Source organism: Sporisorium graminicola, chromosome SGRAM_20, assembly GCF_005498985.1.
Source record: "Sporisorium graminicola strain CBS 10092 chromosome SGRAM_20, whole genome shotgun sequence".
NCBI lineage: Eukaryota > Fungi > Basidiomycota > Ustilaginomycetes > Ustilaginales > Ustilaginaceae > Sporisorium > Sporisorium graminicola.
In genome coordinates this window covers 553,588-570,668 of record NC_043729.1, presented here as the reverse complement: position 1 = coordinate 570,668, position 17,081 = coordinate 553,588, and the positions used below count along the sequence as shown (strand labels likewise).

General features: G+C 56.4%; 5 protein-coding genes across 5 annotated transcripts; 1 reads left to right on the top strand and 4 right to left on the bottom strand.

Annotated features, from left to right (window-relative positions):
* Positions 1–198: 198 nt before the first annotated feature.
* Positions 199–2,106, bottom strand: EX895_003379 (uncharacterized protein; the record flags this gene model as incomplete). Its single annotated transcript, XM_029883977.1, has 1 exon — positions 199–2,106. One exon carries the CDS (start codon positions 2,104–2,106, stop codon positions 199–201), a length of 1,908 nt encoding a protein of 635 aa, XP_029739783.1.
* A 1,289-nt stretch (positions 2,107–3,395) lies between these two features.
* EX895_003378 (uncharacterized protein) lies at positions 3,396–3,611 on the bottom strand (the record flags this gene model as incomplete). The annotated part of the gene is made up of 1 exon (XM_029883976.1): positions 3,396–3,611. The coding sequence occupies one exon, from the start codon at positions 3,609–3,611 to the stop codon at positions 3,396–3,398; it is 216 nt and encodes a 71-aa protein (XP_029739782.1).
* A 1,817-nt stretch (positions 3,612–5,428) lies between these two features.
* EX895_003377 (uncharacterized protein) lies at positions 5,429–6,096 on the top strand (the record flags this gene model as incomplete). Its single annotated transcript, XM_029883975.1, has 3 exons — positions 5,429–5,533; positions 5,604–5,898; positions 5,999–6,096. 3 exons carry the CDS (start codon positions 5,429–5,431, stop codon positions 6,094–6,096), a joined length of 498 nt encoding a protein of 165 aa, XP_029739781.1.
* A 5,039-nt stretch (positions 6,097–11,135) lies between these two features.
* Positions 11,136–11,507, bottom strand: EX895_003376 (uncharacterized protein; the record flags this gene model as incomplete). Its single annotated transcript, XM_029883974.1, has 1 exon — positions 11,136–11,507. The coding sequence occupies one exon, from the start codon at positions 11,505–11,507 to the stop codon at positions 11,136–11,138; it is 372 nt and encodes a 123-aa protein (XP_029739780.1).
* Positions 11,508–14,269: 2,762 nt separating this feature from the next.
* EX895_003375 (uncharacterized protein) lies at positions 14,270–16,042 on the bottom strand (the record flags this gene model as incomplete). Its single annotated transcript, XM_029883973.1, has 1 exon — positions 14,270–16,042. One exon carries the CDS (start codon positions 16,040–16,042, stop codon positions 14,270–14,272), a length of 1,773 nt encoding a protein of 590 aa, XP_029739779.1.
* Positions 16,043–17,081: the final 1,039 nt, after the last annotated feature.

Here is a 17,081-nt window from a genome sequence, read left to right as displayed (position 1 = left end):
TGTGTTGCATGTGACTTAACTTATGAATCGCTGAATGACGTTGAGACTTGGTCGCAATGCATTTTTACAAGACTTATGTAACGTGTCGGATGACAAAGAACCCCTCTGCCGAGAATGTACAAAGCCGCCAATGAATCTGACTATAGAGCGAGATAGGTAATCCCATCTCCTTTTGTGAGAGACGTCTTCGAGCGCCCCTCAAGCGTCCTCCGAAGAGTCGTACTTGGGCCACCACATCTCGCCATTCACCCACTCGCGCAGCTCCTCTTCGTCCATCGCCGCCGTCTTACCACCATCGCGCGTCACCCCTTGCTTGTTGGCCATCTGGATGCACCTCACGGCGATGTCGCGCGAGATCTCGCGGATGCGCTCGGTATTCGGGTACAGTCGGCCCTCTGCGCGTTCGTTGTCGTTGAGCGCGTCCGAGAGCGCGAGCGCCGATTCGGTGATCATCTCGTTGGTCACCCGTGCGGCCTTGCACAGCGCAGCGCAGAGACCGATACCGGGGAAGACGAGGAAGTTGTTGCCCTGACCGGGAATCATGCGTGTGCCCGTGGGCGACGCACCGGCGTCGATCTCGGGGAAGGGCGAGCCGGCAGCAAAGAGCACGCGGCCCTCGGTGTAGCGCACCGCCTCCTCGAACGTGCACTCCGAATTGTCGGTCGGGTTGGACAGCGGGAAGATGATCGGTCGCTTGTTGAGCGTCGCCATCTTGCGGATGACGTTTTCGTCAAAGGTGCCCTTGATCGTCGACAATCCCAGGATGGCGGTGGGCTTGACGTAGTCGATGATCTCGGCGAGGTCTTTGATCTGCTTGCCGGCGTTATCGTCGCGTGCGAAGAACACCTTGTGTTCGGCGAGCTTGTCGCCGCGATCCTTGGTCACGAGGCCCTTGGAGTCCGTGATGAAGATGCGCTCGCGTGCTTCGTCCTCCGACAGACCCTGGCGGGTGAAGAACGACATGAGCTGCTTGCCGACACCGACGGCAGCGGAGCCCGCACCCGCCATGAGGATGCGGTGGTCGTGCAGCGGTCGGCCGCTCTCCTTGCTCGCGATGCGGGCGGCGTTGGTGAAGCCGGCAAGGATGACACTGCCCGTGCCCTGGATGTCATCGTTAAACATCGGGTACTTGTCCTGGTAGCGCTCGAGGAAGCGGAAGGCGTTCTCTGAGGTGAAGTCCTCGAACTGGATGATCAGGTTCGGGTATCTTGAGTGCAGAGCGTGCATGACCTCGTCCATGAACTCGATGTACTCTTCCGTGCTGGCGCGCTCGCGGCGCAGACCCAAATAGAGCGGGTCCTCGAGGATCTTCTTGTTATTCGTGCCCAGATCGACCACGATCGGCAGCGTCGCCCTCGGGTGGATACCCGCACCGGCGACGTACAGCGACAACTTACCAATCGAAATGCCCTGCCCATTCCACCCCAGATCGCCCAGACCCAAGATCCTCGACCCATCCGTGATCACCGCAATCCTTGGCGAACCCGCAGGCACGGGCCAGTTCTCGACGATCGCCGCCACCTTGCCCTTGTCCTCCAACGAAATCGACAGGCCCTCCGGTCGACGATAGATGTGCGAAAATTTTTGGCAGGCCTCGCCGACGGTCGGCGTGTAGATCAACGGCAGGATCTCCTCTTTGTTAGCCAAGATGGTGGCATAGTACAGACGCGTGTTGGTCTGACGCAGCGAGGCGAGCATGACATGCTTCTCGAGCGGCGTCGCCTTGCTGCGCAGTTGGTGGAGCACACGCAGCACCTGCGTGTTGAGGCTCTGCTTGGCGGGGGGGAGCAGTCCACGCAGACCGAGCTGGTCGCGCTTCTCGTAGGTAAATCCGGTGTCTTGATTGGGGAAAGGATCAGAGATGATGCGATGGTCAGCGAGCGGGCTCAATTGGGAGGCGGCGGCGGAGGTCGAGAAGGAGGCATGGGGCGGTTTGCGAAGTGAGGAGCGTTGCCGCGGTGCCGAGTCAGAGTGGAAAGGTGTGGACGAGGTGCGACGGCCGGCTGATGGGCCTGCAATGGCTTGTGCCGATGTTGCGAACGAAATCCATTCCGCCGCAGCACAGCGGAGGCTGGCTGCGACGGGTCGATTCGACGAGCGAAGCATGCTCTGCGGGCGCGAAACGGAAGCAGGCGAGGCTGAATGCAAATTCTGCGACAGAAAGCAGACACGTTGACTGTGCTGGAAGCAGAGCGAGCGAGAGAAAGCTTTAACTGCTCGTTACAGTCCACACGCAATCGAAGGAGTTGGTGTGGTGGGAAGATCAAGTACGCCGTTCAAAGGAGCAACGAAGCAGAGACTTGAGAAGATTGCAAGCAACCCTCTCGCGTGCAAGGGTCTTTCAACGAGCGGGGCAGTTAGAACCGTCGGAACGTCAAATTGCTCTTTGCGGGCAAGCGCCACCTCGGGTGAGTGCGCGTGACCTGCCTGACTCGATGACTCCAAAAGAAAATCATTCCAAGAATCTCGGGCAAAGTCGCGTGGAAAACGGAAAATTGGGACCAAAAAAATGAAACGCCAACCAAACTGCAAACCCAAACTGCATAGTGCATTTTGAGACACACACTTTTTAGTGTTGGGAAGGAGTGCCGTGGTGTGGTGGGAGCCAGATCGCATCACGAGACTCTTGACTGTTGAGTCAAATATGGCTCGTCCAGGCTGATCTGAGCGTCGGGGTGCTAATAGAGGCAGTAGCAGGTAGCACAAGAAGCAACAACAGCGTTGGTCCAGATTCGAGCTGCAGATCTCTGGCGAAAAAGAAAATGTCGAACCACACGACGCTGCTCTTCCGCGAGTCCGAGTCGAGCGCACGGTCCAGCCAACCGACAAGCCTGGAGCGACACAGCGCCTGCTCGCCCGCCCCCCAATCAGGGGACGCTGCTTTCCGAGCCAGAGCGAATGTTGAGAGCGGGCTGGAAATGACCGACAAGGCGAGCCAACACCGAGATGCAGCTCCCCCGCACGAGGTCGCAATACGGCCAAAAAAAATCACCGAGGTGCTCGTGCTCGTCACGAAGTTTCCTGCTGTGCATGCAGGCAGCTCTTTTTTGGCCTTCCGACATGCGGAGAGGGTCTGTACGGCCAATCAGCTCCTTTGTCGACGCTGCCGACGCTGCATCTCTCCACACTTGTGCCTCCGTCCATTCCCGGCGGAGAAGGTCGGAAGGTCCACGGTGGATGAATTTAACAAAAGGGCCGGGATTGAGTGCTGTGCAGCCTCCAATCAACTCGCAGTGTTTGGCAAAGTCGTTCGTTTCGCCAACCCGCGGATGACCGGACCGGTCAAAAAAAAACCAAACCCCTCTGCCCAGTCTTCATCTTCCCCTCCGTGTCTTCCGAGAACGCACGACCGAACCGCGACGGCAGCAGCACGAACACTCTGAACTCGACAAGCCCTAGCCTCGAATAGGGAAAGCAGCAACAAACTCACCTTGGTTGGTAAAGACATCTCGAAGGTTGGCAGCACCACCGTACGGGTGCGTATGAATGGCGCGGTGGAGGTTCGAGTCGCGAGGATCTTCAGTAGTCTTGTCGTCGGGCGTGACTTTGGCTTCCTTGCTGACGATCATCGAAGCGATGGCGTCTCGCACGTCAGAGACGGATGGCACCATTGTGTGGGAGGGCGAAGGAGAATTTGGGTGTCGATCGAGCCTGGAGTTGAGAAAGGTGCCAACCGTGTAAGCCACAATGAAGGCGAGCGAAGCTGCAAAGGTCTTTCGGAACAGCAGCTTGGAAGAAGGGGGAAAGTGATGGTGGGAAGAGAAGCAGAGCAGTACTGATGAGGCGGCGTGGTCTCTTATAAGTGCCTGTGGGTGTGGGTGTGTTTATGAGGTCGTCGGTCTGGTAGAGCAGCTCGGTGGTTTTGCTGTGAGTTGCGCGCAGTATTCTGGTACAGACACTCTTCCCCAAATCTTCTGCCGAAGCTGACTCTGCAATGCTGTTGTTGGTCACTTGGCTCTTCTTTTTTCCGTTCCCAAAGACATCACGGGAAGAAAATAGAAATAAAAAGATTAAATTGATTAAACATCAATGAAGACACCACCGAAGAGAATCCATGGGCCAGAACAAGAGCATTCGGATTACTGTTCAGAAGCTAACAGCTACCATCTCACTCTGATATTGGCTTAACAGCAGTACCTCCATGTCCAGTAACAAAGGCGATACGCTCGAAAGAAAGTGACTCAGGAGAGATCGCAAAGGGTCACCACTTTATCTACGATACGTGAGAAGAAAAACAAAGAAAAAGGACTTCCGACGCACCGTTGCCGACAGAGAAGACCCTTCCGGAGCCTTCCGAAAGCAGACGTGCGTCGGTGAGGCAAATTTCGTCGTCGGTCAAGCCACGGCAGGGTGTTGCACTCTCGTCACGCTAGTCGAAACTGCTATGATCAAGAGCAAAATCAACATCAACGAGCTCTAAGCCGAGTTGAAAGACCAGCTAAGCTGCTTGCTCGATGGAGACTCGGAAGAATGCGGGCGGAAGCTTGCTATCGTGGGCTTGTCGAGTCACGATGCGGGACGATCGCGATTAGATTGCTGCGAAGGGACATCGAAAGAGGACGTAAGCGAGGTTGCGGGGCGTTCTTGTTGGTTTGATATCATGGCGCACATTGGTCTAGCGGCAGGGGAGGGAGGGGGCGTTGGAGGCTGGTGGTGCAGTATCGAGACAACACCTGCATTCTTGCGAAACGAAGAATGCGGGGTAAAGCCTCACCGCATTTCCGTCCTGTCAACGAAGACAGAGAACGAGCGCCGAGAAGCAGTGGGGCGTCTGCATCTATCGAAACGTGGCAGGCAGATGACTCCTGGCGGTCCTAAGCAACCGAGCATATTGGTACGTGAAAAGTCGTGCAGCGTGAAAAAAGGACGGCCAATTTCGAGCTCTCCTTTCCTGTGTCCGCATAAGGTGTCCGCCAATCACCAACAAAGTGCAAAGAGAGCAGCATTACGGTTCTGTTCGTAGGACCTTTGCTTCGGCTGCGCAGAGCGGTCGGCCGTACTGCGGCGATGTTTGGAATGGCAAACGTGAACAAACAAGATGGGCTTGCAAGACAAAAGAATCGGGCGATAACGTTGACTGTGGAGCCTTTTTCATACGAGTACAATTGGACAAGCCGAATGCATGTGTCGAGCCCATGCGAAGTCGAGCACTTCCATCATCTTGAAGGTGGCCATCACGAACATTTGTCCGCTCGTCAACCCGATCGATGAAGTCGATAATCGCGGAACTCGGAATCCTTTGCTGGACGCGATTCGAAGCACATCGATTCACGAGCTTTCCTCCTTCACCAGTAAGTGCTTTCCGTAAATCATCGCCGAACTGATACGACTGTGGAGCACGGCGACGACGATGAGCAGCGAGTTAGAGGCGCTCAAGAGCAGCAATGCTGCGTCAAGCTGCACACCTAGTTCAGGCTCGAATCGCAAGATGACGATTGACGAGCAGCTCTCGAAAGCCGAAGACCTTAAAGCACTCGGAAACAAAGCTTTCGAGCAAGGAGACCTGGCTGAAGCGCTCAACAAGTGGCATCATGTAAGTCTGAGCTGATGTCCAGATGATCCTCTCGTCGCAGACGGCTGACCTCTCGTGCTCGTTTCAACAGTCTTTACTGTACTGCGCCGGTATCAACTCCTTTGCTACATTATATGGCGCCCGTTCCACGGATGCAGAGAACGATCGTGCTGCAGGTATCACGAGCGCTGTCTACAACAACATGGCCGCATGCTATCTTCGGCAAAGCAAGTGGGAGAAAGCCATCTACGCGGCTACAAAGGCATTGGCTCTCGCACCGGAGAACCTCAAAGCGCTGTATCGACGGGCCGAGGCTTACCTCGAGCTGGGAAGAAACCAGCTTGCAGCCAGAGATGTAGATATTGCGCTGGATTTGAGACCACAAGGTAAGCTTGGTCTCTTGCCTAGCAACCCGAATGCATGCACTGGGTTGCAGGACCTCGCTTGACTGACGAAGATACCAACTTTTTTTCGTACAAACCATAGATCCTGTCATTCGCAAGCTAGGAGAGCGGCTGGTGAAAGCCTTCGAAGCCGAAGAGGAACAGCGACAGCTAGACAAAGCGGCGGCGTCGTCAATATGATCTCTCGACAAGAACGCTCCGTATATCATATCACGCGAGCCGCAGATCGGTCTGCATCGTGCTTGCACAGTGGGTCAGTGCATCAAGCGCGGGGCCGTGATCTGCACGAAATTCTCAGAAACGCAATGCTCAAGCCCTTTCAGAGGGCCGAGGACCGAGGACCACGCCATGTTGGACAGCACGCAGGCAATCTTTTTTCAGTAGGCGTGCGCTCCGACAAATGTGATTTCAGAAGACCTGCTTCTCCTCTCCTCTACAAGATCACATCTCGAGATGCAGCTCTTTGAGTGAGAGAACACGTTGTGAAGCCAAGCCTCGCTCTGTGGCAACACTCGTGCATGGCAACGGTGCTTCCGTGCTAAGTTACGCCCTGCTGAGTTGACTACTGTAACCTACCACCCATTCTCCCGGTTGATCCGAATCTCTCGATTGTCCGGCTCCATCATTGTCAACGAGCGAGAATGCACATGTTCACCTGAGCAACGACGCCCTGCTCCTGCTTCTCTCTCAGTCAAGCATTCCACAAATGCGATTCACCGGGCTCAATCTGGCTTCAGCTCTCACCTCTTCCACATGGACGGAGATCGAGCTTCGGCGGCTCGCAAGTTGCCCCAAACAGCAGCCAACTTCTTTGTCGGCACCCGGTCTAGAGTGCCTCGCCTGACACTGGCCCAATCGTCCCACATCATCGCGATCCCTCCGTCACCGTCACCTGGTCCCAAGCCATCATCTCATGTTGTTTTCAACAGGCTTCGCTCGTCTCCTTTTGCCAGCTCACCGACCTCTACCAAGGCTTCGAGCTCACCTCGCGACTTCTCCAACAAAGCCAGCAAGGTCGCAAAAGCCGTTCACCTCTTTTCCAGCTTGACAGACGACGCCGGTTCAACTCCATTCCAGCAGCTGGATTCTGCGCAGACACCACTGCGCTCGGAGAACGAGGCGAGCGAAACAGCATACTCACCCTCAGGCTTGGCCCCCTTAGCAACAGAAGCTCTGGTGTCGACCAGCCCTGGCATCTCCTCCGGGCTCGCCAAATCTCCCGCAGACAAGGGGATAGCTCCGCATAACTCCAACCTCGAGGCCTTGCAGGACGCACCTTGTACGCAGGCTTCAACCCCATCAGATGTTCCATCGACAGAACAAGAATTGCATGCACCACCTTCATCCAACCTACGGCAGAGATCGTCCATCGCAGTCGCCGACCAGAACGCTGTCTCGCCTATGGTAGAAAGCGGAACTGTTCCTACTCGGGCTTCCTCCGGCCTGCAAGAGTCTACAGAGTCTAGTCCATTCTGCCTGTCATTGGCTCTTCCAACATTGCAAGGCGTCCAGGAAAAAAGTCTCGAACAACAGGATGGATCGCTATTTCCTGTGTCCGTTTTGAGTGCTCCCCTATTCGATCACGACAGCCTCTTATCGCCACCTCTAACGATACCCGCGGCTTCGCTGAAAGCTCTCACTCAGGCTCTGACCTCGCCCCACAGCGCTCTGGTTCATCCTGATGAACGGGAAGGAGATGTAGCCAAGGAAGTATTCGCTGGTTCACCAACAATATTCGATGTGGCCAGTCGAGGCTCACAACCTTGGGATGCCTCAACTTCGGCCCTGAGCTCTTCGGAACACGCTCTTTCGCCGGTTGCTATCAATTCCAAGGGAAACGCTTCAAATTTGACTCGTGCGCTGCCGATTCCGCGCTCGTCACCAGACAAGTCGAGAAACGAGAGCGCAGCTACTTCACCCCCGAGCTTCCCTAACTTGACGAGTCCGAATGCTGGACTCAGTCTGGAGGGCAATGAACTGGTTTTTCAACGATGTCGGAGCTGCCAATCCAATTCGACTAGCAGCGAATCTGGCGCTGCGGCCACAAGCAAGATCGGCGAGGAACGGCAATACACACGGGAGGAAGTATCTGGCATCGGGAACAAAGAGAGTTTGTCTTTGTTTCGTGTCGACGCAAGCGTAGACCAAGTCGCTCCGAACTTGGAGAGAATTCGAGATCCTAGCACTCCATCGCGTTCACTCGAGGACCGCCAGTCCCTCAGATCAGACTGTTTGAGCGAAGCGCTCCCGCAACACCAGTTCACCGCAGATGCGAATCAAGCTCAGCGTGACTCGCTGGAGCACCAGCGCGATGGGCTGGACAACTGGCCTCTAGATCAACAGACAGCTCAAGAGGATGAGGTGCTGCTTGATTTGATCGACATGGCTGCTATGCCCGGTGGCGTCACGGATGACACAAGTTTGCAAGAATTCCTCTTCGAACGAACTGCTTCTTGGATCAAATCGACAATGAACGAGCCCGGACGAGTCACAAATGAGCCTTCAGGCCCCCATCAAGACATGCTTGACCAAGTCTCAGCAACAGACGATAATCAGTCAGATGCGGCAGCAGCGTCGGCTCCGTATGAGATCAAGCAAGGCTTTTCTATCACCGGGCAATCCGGCGCTCGCAATCTGGACGAGTTCCCACTACGTTCAGAAGCTCGAGACGATCAGATCACCCACAACAAGCAGCGCAACGACTCTGTTCCGGGAGTCAAGGGAGACTATGGCAGCACAGTCGAAGTGGCTAACAGCCTTGAAAGCAGAACGAGGCAACACAGAACCAGTGAAAGCCTCGATGCAGGACCAATCAGCACCCGATCATACTCTCAACGTGTTGTTGGGCATCGCCAGCACGTAGTCAAAGACGCCAAACGGATACCCGGTCGTCTCAAGATACCACAGCTCGCCCACAAGAGTCCGAAAACGTCATGCAGAGCAAGCTTGGAGCTGCTCTCTGCCCGCAAGGATTACCTTTCAAGCGCAGGAGAGAAGGAAGTCTCGCCTCGGCCCCCGAAAGAACGACCTTATGAAGGCATCGAAGGCGAAAGTGCTGGCATTTTCAACAAAGCTCTATGCTCCTGGTCGCGCACCAATGACCTCGAGCCAGGTCAGGCCACGGCTCTCGGTCCGGGGAAGCGTCGCATTACCCGAATGGTCAAGGACTGGGTCGATAGCAGGGTGTCGAGCGAAGATGATGAGGTCGCTGCAGTCTCCACATGCCAGCGGATGACTCTCAGACGAATGTCGGACTTTATGGTACACAGCACTCCTCGTCGTAATCCACACCCGAATCTGGGCAAGTTGCAGCGCATAGAGCCTGACGGCTTCCCCAGCAAGCCTTCTACGAGTCTGATCCGCCCTCTGATGCGACTCCGACCTGATGCAGAGCCCGGCCGGGTAAACGACACCACTCGACAAGTTGGCAGGATCACTCATCGGTCACATCTTCATGAGAAACAGCAGCGACCAGCGTCATCGCCGCCTCGCCGACGACTTCGTCATCTCGACTCTCACATCCCAATCTCAAAAGAGCCTGCGAGACTCAGTTTTCGCTCCATGGATGCTCTGAGGACTCAAGCGCCGCGACTCGAGTCAGATTTTTCCGGGACTGAGATGGACGCAGATGAGCCTCGAGAGACCTTACGCACTCGAGACAGAGATGGGCAAAGCTTGGTTTCACGCCAAGCGCAGGCAGCTCCCGTCATTTTCATGCAGTCTATCGATGCAACACAACCCCACGCACAAACGGTCTCGATGCGGCCTTTCAGGCTACAAGGATCTCCATCTCCCTTCAGTTCGCAAAGACATCCAGAAGCCAGTGTGACCAGCACTTCACCACTCACGGTCGTTTCGGAGCTCTGGACTCCGGAAGCCAGTAATCCTGCCAACTCGGTCTTGACCGAAGGAACAAATGTCACCGCAGCTCCCGCTCTACGGCCACTGTTGACCGCAAATGGTCGCTCAAGAAGCCAGACGGTTTCCGTTTCGAACGCAGAGCATGAAGTAGATCGGACAAGTCCTGCACTTGTGACGACCGAGTCTCCCACACGCACCCACTCTCGTGTTCGAAGCCAGTCCGAACGACATGCATCTCGAACCCAAATTACGAAGAAGCACGCACAATTAACCCCAATGCCTCCGTTCCAGACACCCGTTGGTCGTCATCGAGTCGAATCCAGGTCAACGGCTGAACGCTCCAATGCACATCCGCAAGCGCGCCTGGATACCAGTAGCGAGGCGACGGCACCTCTTCGTAACCCTGGCGTCAGTGTACCTAACTTTGAGATCAGCTTCGAGCTGACTGAGCCCAAGATGGCACCTCACGTTCAAGCAGGCACGCTGATGGAGTTCGGGATTCGTGTTCTCGTCAAGCCAGGTGACGACAAACGATCGGACGGCTCATGGAAGGCCACTCCGCAGCCAGACTTGGATCTGCAATCCCGTACATCGAATCGCGGCAACGCTTCAGTTCATCCGCTTCAGTACGAATACAACAACTTGACCAATCATGACATGATCAAAGTTCAACAAGAGGCTCAAGAGCAGCTTTCTCGTACACTCGCATCGCCTGATCAACGCCAACGCCGACTCCATCTGCAAGAAAGCTATCTGCTATCGCCCTTCTCAGACCCTCGAGAGTTGGACAGCAGCTCACACTCGGCAGATAAAGGTTTACTGACGAGCTCTAAACGAGCTGTGCATCGAGAAATGAAGCTGCCACGAGAGCGGGAACTCTCGCCTTTGACTGCTCCATCTAGCGGTGTCTCGAATCGTAAAGGTGCGTCATCTGTAGGGCGAACTTCGTTGGCTAGTCTAGCCTCTCCCGTTCCGTATATCAAACGTGCGCCGCCTCGAACGGTCACTTCCTCATCTGTCACTACTCGATCTTAATACAGCTGGCGTTCTCCTTCCTGACTGTCTGTCGCAACACTCAAGCCGGTTCTGTCTGCCTCGCGCGTCGAGTGTAACGGGTGCTATGAGTGGCTACCAATTGATTGATCCGGAGTGTTGATCAGAGACCTTGTCGACAGGTTGCACCGTGGACCCTCGCGTGTTTGGTCATTCAGCAGACTTTCCGGACAGTGCGAGTCGTCTAAGTTATTCGCGATCATAAAGCACAATGCTGATAGCTTCACGAGTGAGAATCTTCGATACGATGAACAACGTTGATTGAGATTACACGAGCGAATATTTAAAGAGGGCAGGTCAACAAGCTAGACAACGGAAGCACTCGTCTTGCTACCGTTCACGAGACCGTGTTCGTTCGAGCTGAGGCCGTACACCGGCTCCTTGGCCTTGAGCTTCTGATCCGCACGGCTCCACTGGGTAGCAGCACCTGCGTCTTGGCCGAGCTTGCGGCCCAAGAAGTTGTGACTACCGTTGAACACCTCGTCTCGGAGGTCGGTCTTGTACTTTCCCTTGAGGCCGAGCGGTTCGGCAATCTTCTCAGCCAGCTCTGCGTCGACCTGGTGCCAGACGCTGATTGCGCGCTTGAGCACATCCTTGTCCTTGCACGTCGACATGTGGCCCGAGATGTTGCCGATCGTCTGCTTCCTGTCCTCCTCGGAGAAGACCTTGGTCCACATGGCCCTGGGCTGGACGAAGTCTTCCTCCTGGACACCGGAGAGGTACGCGATCGCGTTGCCCTCGTAGTCGCCGTGGACGCTGTCGATGTCCACCTTGCGTGCGCGGAACTCGGGCGGCGCGATCGAGGAGATGTAGTTGGGACGTGGGCCTTGGTTGTAAAACGCCATGCTGCCGTCGCGCTGGAAGTTGGTGGGCTTGTGGGAGGGGTGCGCCTGGTTGACGGGGAGCTGTTGGTAGTTGACGCCGATGCGGTGGCGGTGTGTGTCCGGGTACGAGAAGAGGCGCGACTGGAGCACCGGGTCGTTGGACGGCTCCATACCGGGGATGAGGTGCGCAGGGTTGAACGCAATCTGCTCGATCTCGGCAAAGTAGTTGGCGACGTTCTTGTTCAGCTCGATCTCGCCCAGCGGGTGCAGCGGGAACTTGTCGCGCGGCCACACCTTGGTCAGGTCGTTCACATTGACGCCCGAGCTCGGCGCCTCATCGGCCTCCATCACCTGGTACTTGACGTCCCACTTGGGGAACTCACCACGCTCGATCGCCTCGAACAGATCCTTCTGGTGCGCGTCCGGTGACTGCGCCGCCGCCTCGTCGTTGGTCAGGTTCTTGGTCCCCTGCTGCGACAGCACGTGGATCTGCACATAACGCCACTTGCCCTCCTTGTTGACAAACTTGAAGGTGTGACCCGAGTAGCCCTGCATGTGTCGCCAGCTAGCAGGGATGCCGCGCGGGCCCATGAGGTAGAGGAACTGGTGCACTGACTCTGGGTTGCTGCCCATGTAGTCCCAGAAGTGGATCGAGTCGTCCGAGTGCGTCAGGTGCGTCTGCGGGTCGCGCTTCTGCGTGTGGATAAAGTGAGGGAACTTCGCCGGGTCTCGGATGAAGAAGACCGGAGTGTTGTTGAACACCCAGTCCATGTTACCGTCCTCGGTGCGGAACTTGATCGAGAACCCGCGCGGGTCTCGCGCGCAATCGGGCGAGCCAGACTCACCACCGACGGTCGAGAATCGCGTAGTGATGGGGCATTCAGTCTTGGAACCAAACAGCTTGTTGAGGCACAGATCCGGGATAGGGTGCGTGGTGCGGTACACACCGTGTGCGCCGCCACCCTTGGCATGCACAACACGCTCGGGAATGCGCTCCCGGTCAAAGTGCGAGAGCACATCGATCAGGTGGAAGTCCTGCAGCAGCAGCGGACCTTCGCGTCCCACGCGCTGCGCTTCGTAGGCGTGCGGCACAGCGACACCGTTCGAGGTGGAGTAGGTGCCCGGGTTGTCGTCCGTGTCCTCTTGGAACGAGCGTACGGCCAGGCCGGTTGTTGTAGATGACATGATGGTGATGGTGATGAGACAGAGACAAAGTGATAATGAGAGGAAGAGTCTGTGGTCAGGAGGGTAAGGCAGTAGTGGCTCCGAGCAGTTCTGTGGTTTATGTATGTCTGCAACGCTGCTGTGCACGACAGCCACGCCCTCACGCTACAGTGGCGATTCTCGCTCAACCGACGACGTACCCCAGCAGCAGCAGAGCAATAGCCGAATGATACCACAAAGCTCAGCAGAATAAAACATAGAACGCCACGCTCAACCTGGAAGCACCACACTGCATTCAGAGCTCAGCGTAAGCGGACGGTGATGGACGGAGACCTGCTGACTGACCAAGACGCCGAACAACCGGCTGGCCCAGCTCGCACCAGCTGCACATCGTTCGTCGCTCGCCGACGAGCCTGCAATTGGTCATCCTGGTTTCCTGCGCAATTGGACATTTCTCACGCCTTTACGCGGTTCTCGCCACCTTCTCAGATCAACCTCGCTGCCCTTGTGCTGTCGGAACAAAGGATGACACACAATTGGGACAAAATAAAACATAAAAAATGGAAAACCCTGCAGGGTCTCTGCTTGGTGCCTCTCGTCATTCTGCGCCGATCGGAAGCGGGCGATGCAATCATGACTCAGGGTGTTTAGGAAGCCTCGCGAGCGGTTACAGGCCGACCAAGAGATCACATGGTGCTTTCTCCCCCGCGCTTCTTTACAGCCTCGTCGCTCGTCGGACGCTGGAGCCGATCCACTCCACACGGCTGACTGCCTCGCTGGCAGGTTGATTTCAAAGCGGGAATCCGTCTTGCTTCGGCTTCTCGGCTTCGAAATGTTCTCGCGCCACACGACAAGCTTGCGATTCGTAATCTCAAGCTGTCGTCGAACATCTGCGGTCGAACACGCTCCGACCGAAATCGATCCGACACCTCAAGAGCGCAAGACCGCATGACATCATGGCCGTAAATGCACACGCCTGTTCCCGCCTGCATTCCCGCCTGCGATCTCGCAACCAAGCGCTCCCATTCCTGTCCACGCGTCTAAAACAAACGCAGGGTGCAAAGCCTCAATCGCTCGACCTCGAGTCGCCCAACAGTCCATGCCGCATTTTCCAGATTCACGCGCAGCCGTCGGTGATACGACCAAAAACACTCGAACAAAACACAAGGTAAAGTTGATAGATAGAATTACAACAGAGCGCCGGCCCTGTGACTGAGGACGAGAATGTGGTGGGTGACATCGACAACGAGAGGTGGAACAGAGAGAGAGAGAGAGAGAGAGAGAGAGAGAGAGAGAGAGAGAGCGAGAGAGAGAGAAGAAGAATGTCCATGGAAATACTGCATTCTACCGCTTGGTGCAGTGTGCAGTCTTGAAGCTGTATGAGTCAAGTGCGGGGCGCCGGGGGCAGTCTCGGCAGTCTCATGATGCAGATTGACTCCTGCCTTCTGCACCTACTCCTGACTGAAAGGCGACGAGAGAAGATCGGGAGACGATTGCGACAATGTGGCCCCAGCACTCGAGTCCTTGATGCTGTTGAGGTGCGCGTGAGCATCGTCTCGGGCGGCGTGCAATGCAAGTGATGGCGCCGACTCCGCAGCCTTCGGCTGATCGTTGCTCATGCTTGGAACCAAAGCTGGAGTCGATTGCGCCGCAACATGAGCGGGATCGCCATAGATACCCGTGGACCGAGCCAGCTTGAGCTCCTTTTCCTCGTATCGCATCAGCTCGGCGACAAACCCAATGTTGGGACAAATGTCCGCTCTCCTCTCCGCCACGTAAGAGTGCGACCGCTGCAGGGTCCAACCAAGCGCGTGGATCAGGTAGGCGATGACAATCGTCACGGATCGCGACTTGCCCGCTTTGCAGTGCACGTACACCGGCTCCGAGCGTAGGCGTGCATCGTCCAGAAAAGAGCAGGCTTGCTCGATGCTGTCCTGCACCCCTTTGGCCTCCACGCTGTCGAGCATAGGCAGCTTGAGGTAACGCCCGAATCGATCGCGCAGCTGCAGCGGCCCAAGCTCGTCGATTTCGCATGCTACATTGAGGATGCGACGCACACCCAGTCCCTTGAGCTCGTCGACTGCCTGTTCGGAAGGCACGTTGGGTCCAAGGTAGAGAAAATCCGGCAAGATGGTGGAAATCTGAAATTCGAACTCTTCAAAGCTAAAGTTGCTTCTGGCGAGATGCGGATCTGCTGTGCGAGCTTCGAGCGCGTTTGCGCTGCTTCGAGACCCTGATGCAGACGCAGGCGCATCGTGGAACTCGGTCATGGAAGCGGTGCGAGCAGGCGTGGCTGGTGAGAGCAATGGCGGCGGCGGTTGGAGCATTGCCCTCTGGTTCGGTCGATTGGCATGCGGATAGCTACTCATCGTAGCGGATCTGCGCGGTACCGAGGTATCGAGCTGTAATTTGAGAGCGGTGGGCGACCTGCGATTCCCGTTGGGCCGTGCGGGAGCGAGCGCCGGCTCGAGGGCGGAGCTGGTCTGTGTACGCAGCATCTCGGACGTGTTGAGACGCGTGAGCGTTGGCCGGCCCGGACGATTCGGACGTTGTGGAAGAGGCTCGGCGACGCCGTTGACCGGAGAGGGAGACATGCTCAATGGCTGCGCTGCTGCGCTGGAAAAGTCGCTGTTGCTGAATGTGTTGGTGGCAGGTGGTGAGAGTGCGGAAGAGCTGGCATGAGCCGCCTTTTCCGGACTGGCAGAGATGGTTGGCACGGCCATTCTTGTCGGTGATTTGGATGGGCGATGATCTTTTCCGAATATTGTGGGGCTGATGGCATCGTTGGGAGAGTTGGCTTCGGAGCGGAGGGAGAGAGCGTTGGCCAAACGTACCTCAACCGGACTATTGTAATGTGATGCCGATGCGAGTGCCTGACAAAGGGACGGACTCGCAGGCAAGGATGGCAAGGCAACGCTGAACTCCAACTTGGACTTGATTGACGAGGAGCGGGAGCGAGCCGGGTCTGCACGCGGCGAGAGAGGCTCTTGCTGCAAGAAGAGGTCAGACGAGAGGGTGGTTTTGATGAGGTCGTCGGACAGGGCCCCAGCCGTGCCTGCCACCATGATTTGGACGTCCTGGCGGACGCCGTCTTCGAGACTGGGATGCGGACTGGTGGATGCAAAGGTGGAGTATGCCCGGCAGGAGCCTCTCCTCTGCGGATGACGCTGTTTATGTACGAGGAATACGGTGGTGGCAACGTCGGAGAAGCGTCTTTTGCTCATGTGCGTGGTTGCGGCGGATGGGCAACGAGCAATCTACGTTTGCTGAGAGGGGTTCCAGTGACAGCTGCAGAAGCTCTGCTCTTGGAGTGAACAGATCGCCGAGGGGCTGGCGTTGGATAGCGTCGATCGCAGAAGCAGGGCAAGTTGTTTGTCAAATGGTGAGCAAGTTGAGGTCGTGAGTCGAGCCGATGTGATCCGAGTTGTTGATCGTGAGAATGTGGTGGTATTGACAGGACGTGTCGAGTGACAGCAGGTAGGAGAAGATGGCGATGGGGGTGGAGTAGAGAATGGCCGAATCTGGACCAGCCAGAACAGTGCGAAAGGCAGAGAGAGCGTCGCTAATGGAACGAGCAGCGGCGGCTGCGCCGGCAAGGGACTTTTGGGGCCGCGTGTCCAAAGAGCTCGGATGACAGCCGACAAACACGCTGCTGCTGGTGCTCTGCTGGCTTCCAATGCGAGCAAGCAACAAGGCGGTGTGATGGAGGCCAAGAGGCATGAAAGGCTTGGTGGATCGTTCGCTGGTTGCTTGCTTGTCTGCGTGAATGGCTGCTGCGCTCTCAGTTTGCCTCTCTCCGCGATTGCGCCGCCTTGTTTGGCTCGGCGGGGTTCAAAACCAAATTTCACCAAAAGGCATAACGACGGCCGCTGGCCATGATTAAAGCCTTGTCGAGGCTGTGTCTGCTCGCTGCTGCTGCTGCTACTGGAAGGCGGTCTCGAATTTAAAATTTACAACGCGAGCAGCGCTGTCGTCGGGAAACGGCCGCGAGACTTAGCAGAGGCCGATTGTCCACTTTGCTCCGTCGGCAACGGCTGCAAGAGCAACAACGAGTGCGGCGAATTTTCGTGCAGAAACCCCAAAACGAAGCAGCGAATCATGCTAGAGCTAGATCTGAGCTTAAAGATGGCGATGGCGCAGCCAACCCTCATGGTCCGCTCGATCCCGGCGCACACTTCATTCCAGCTGTTACAGCAACTCTACTTCTGCCTCGCCGTCAAGGCCGTAGCACGCACTTGGTGGTGCCCAAGGGCGACAACTTTG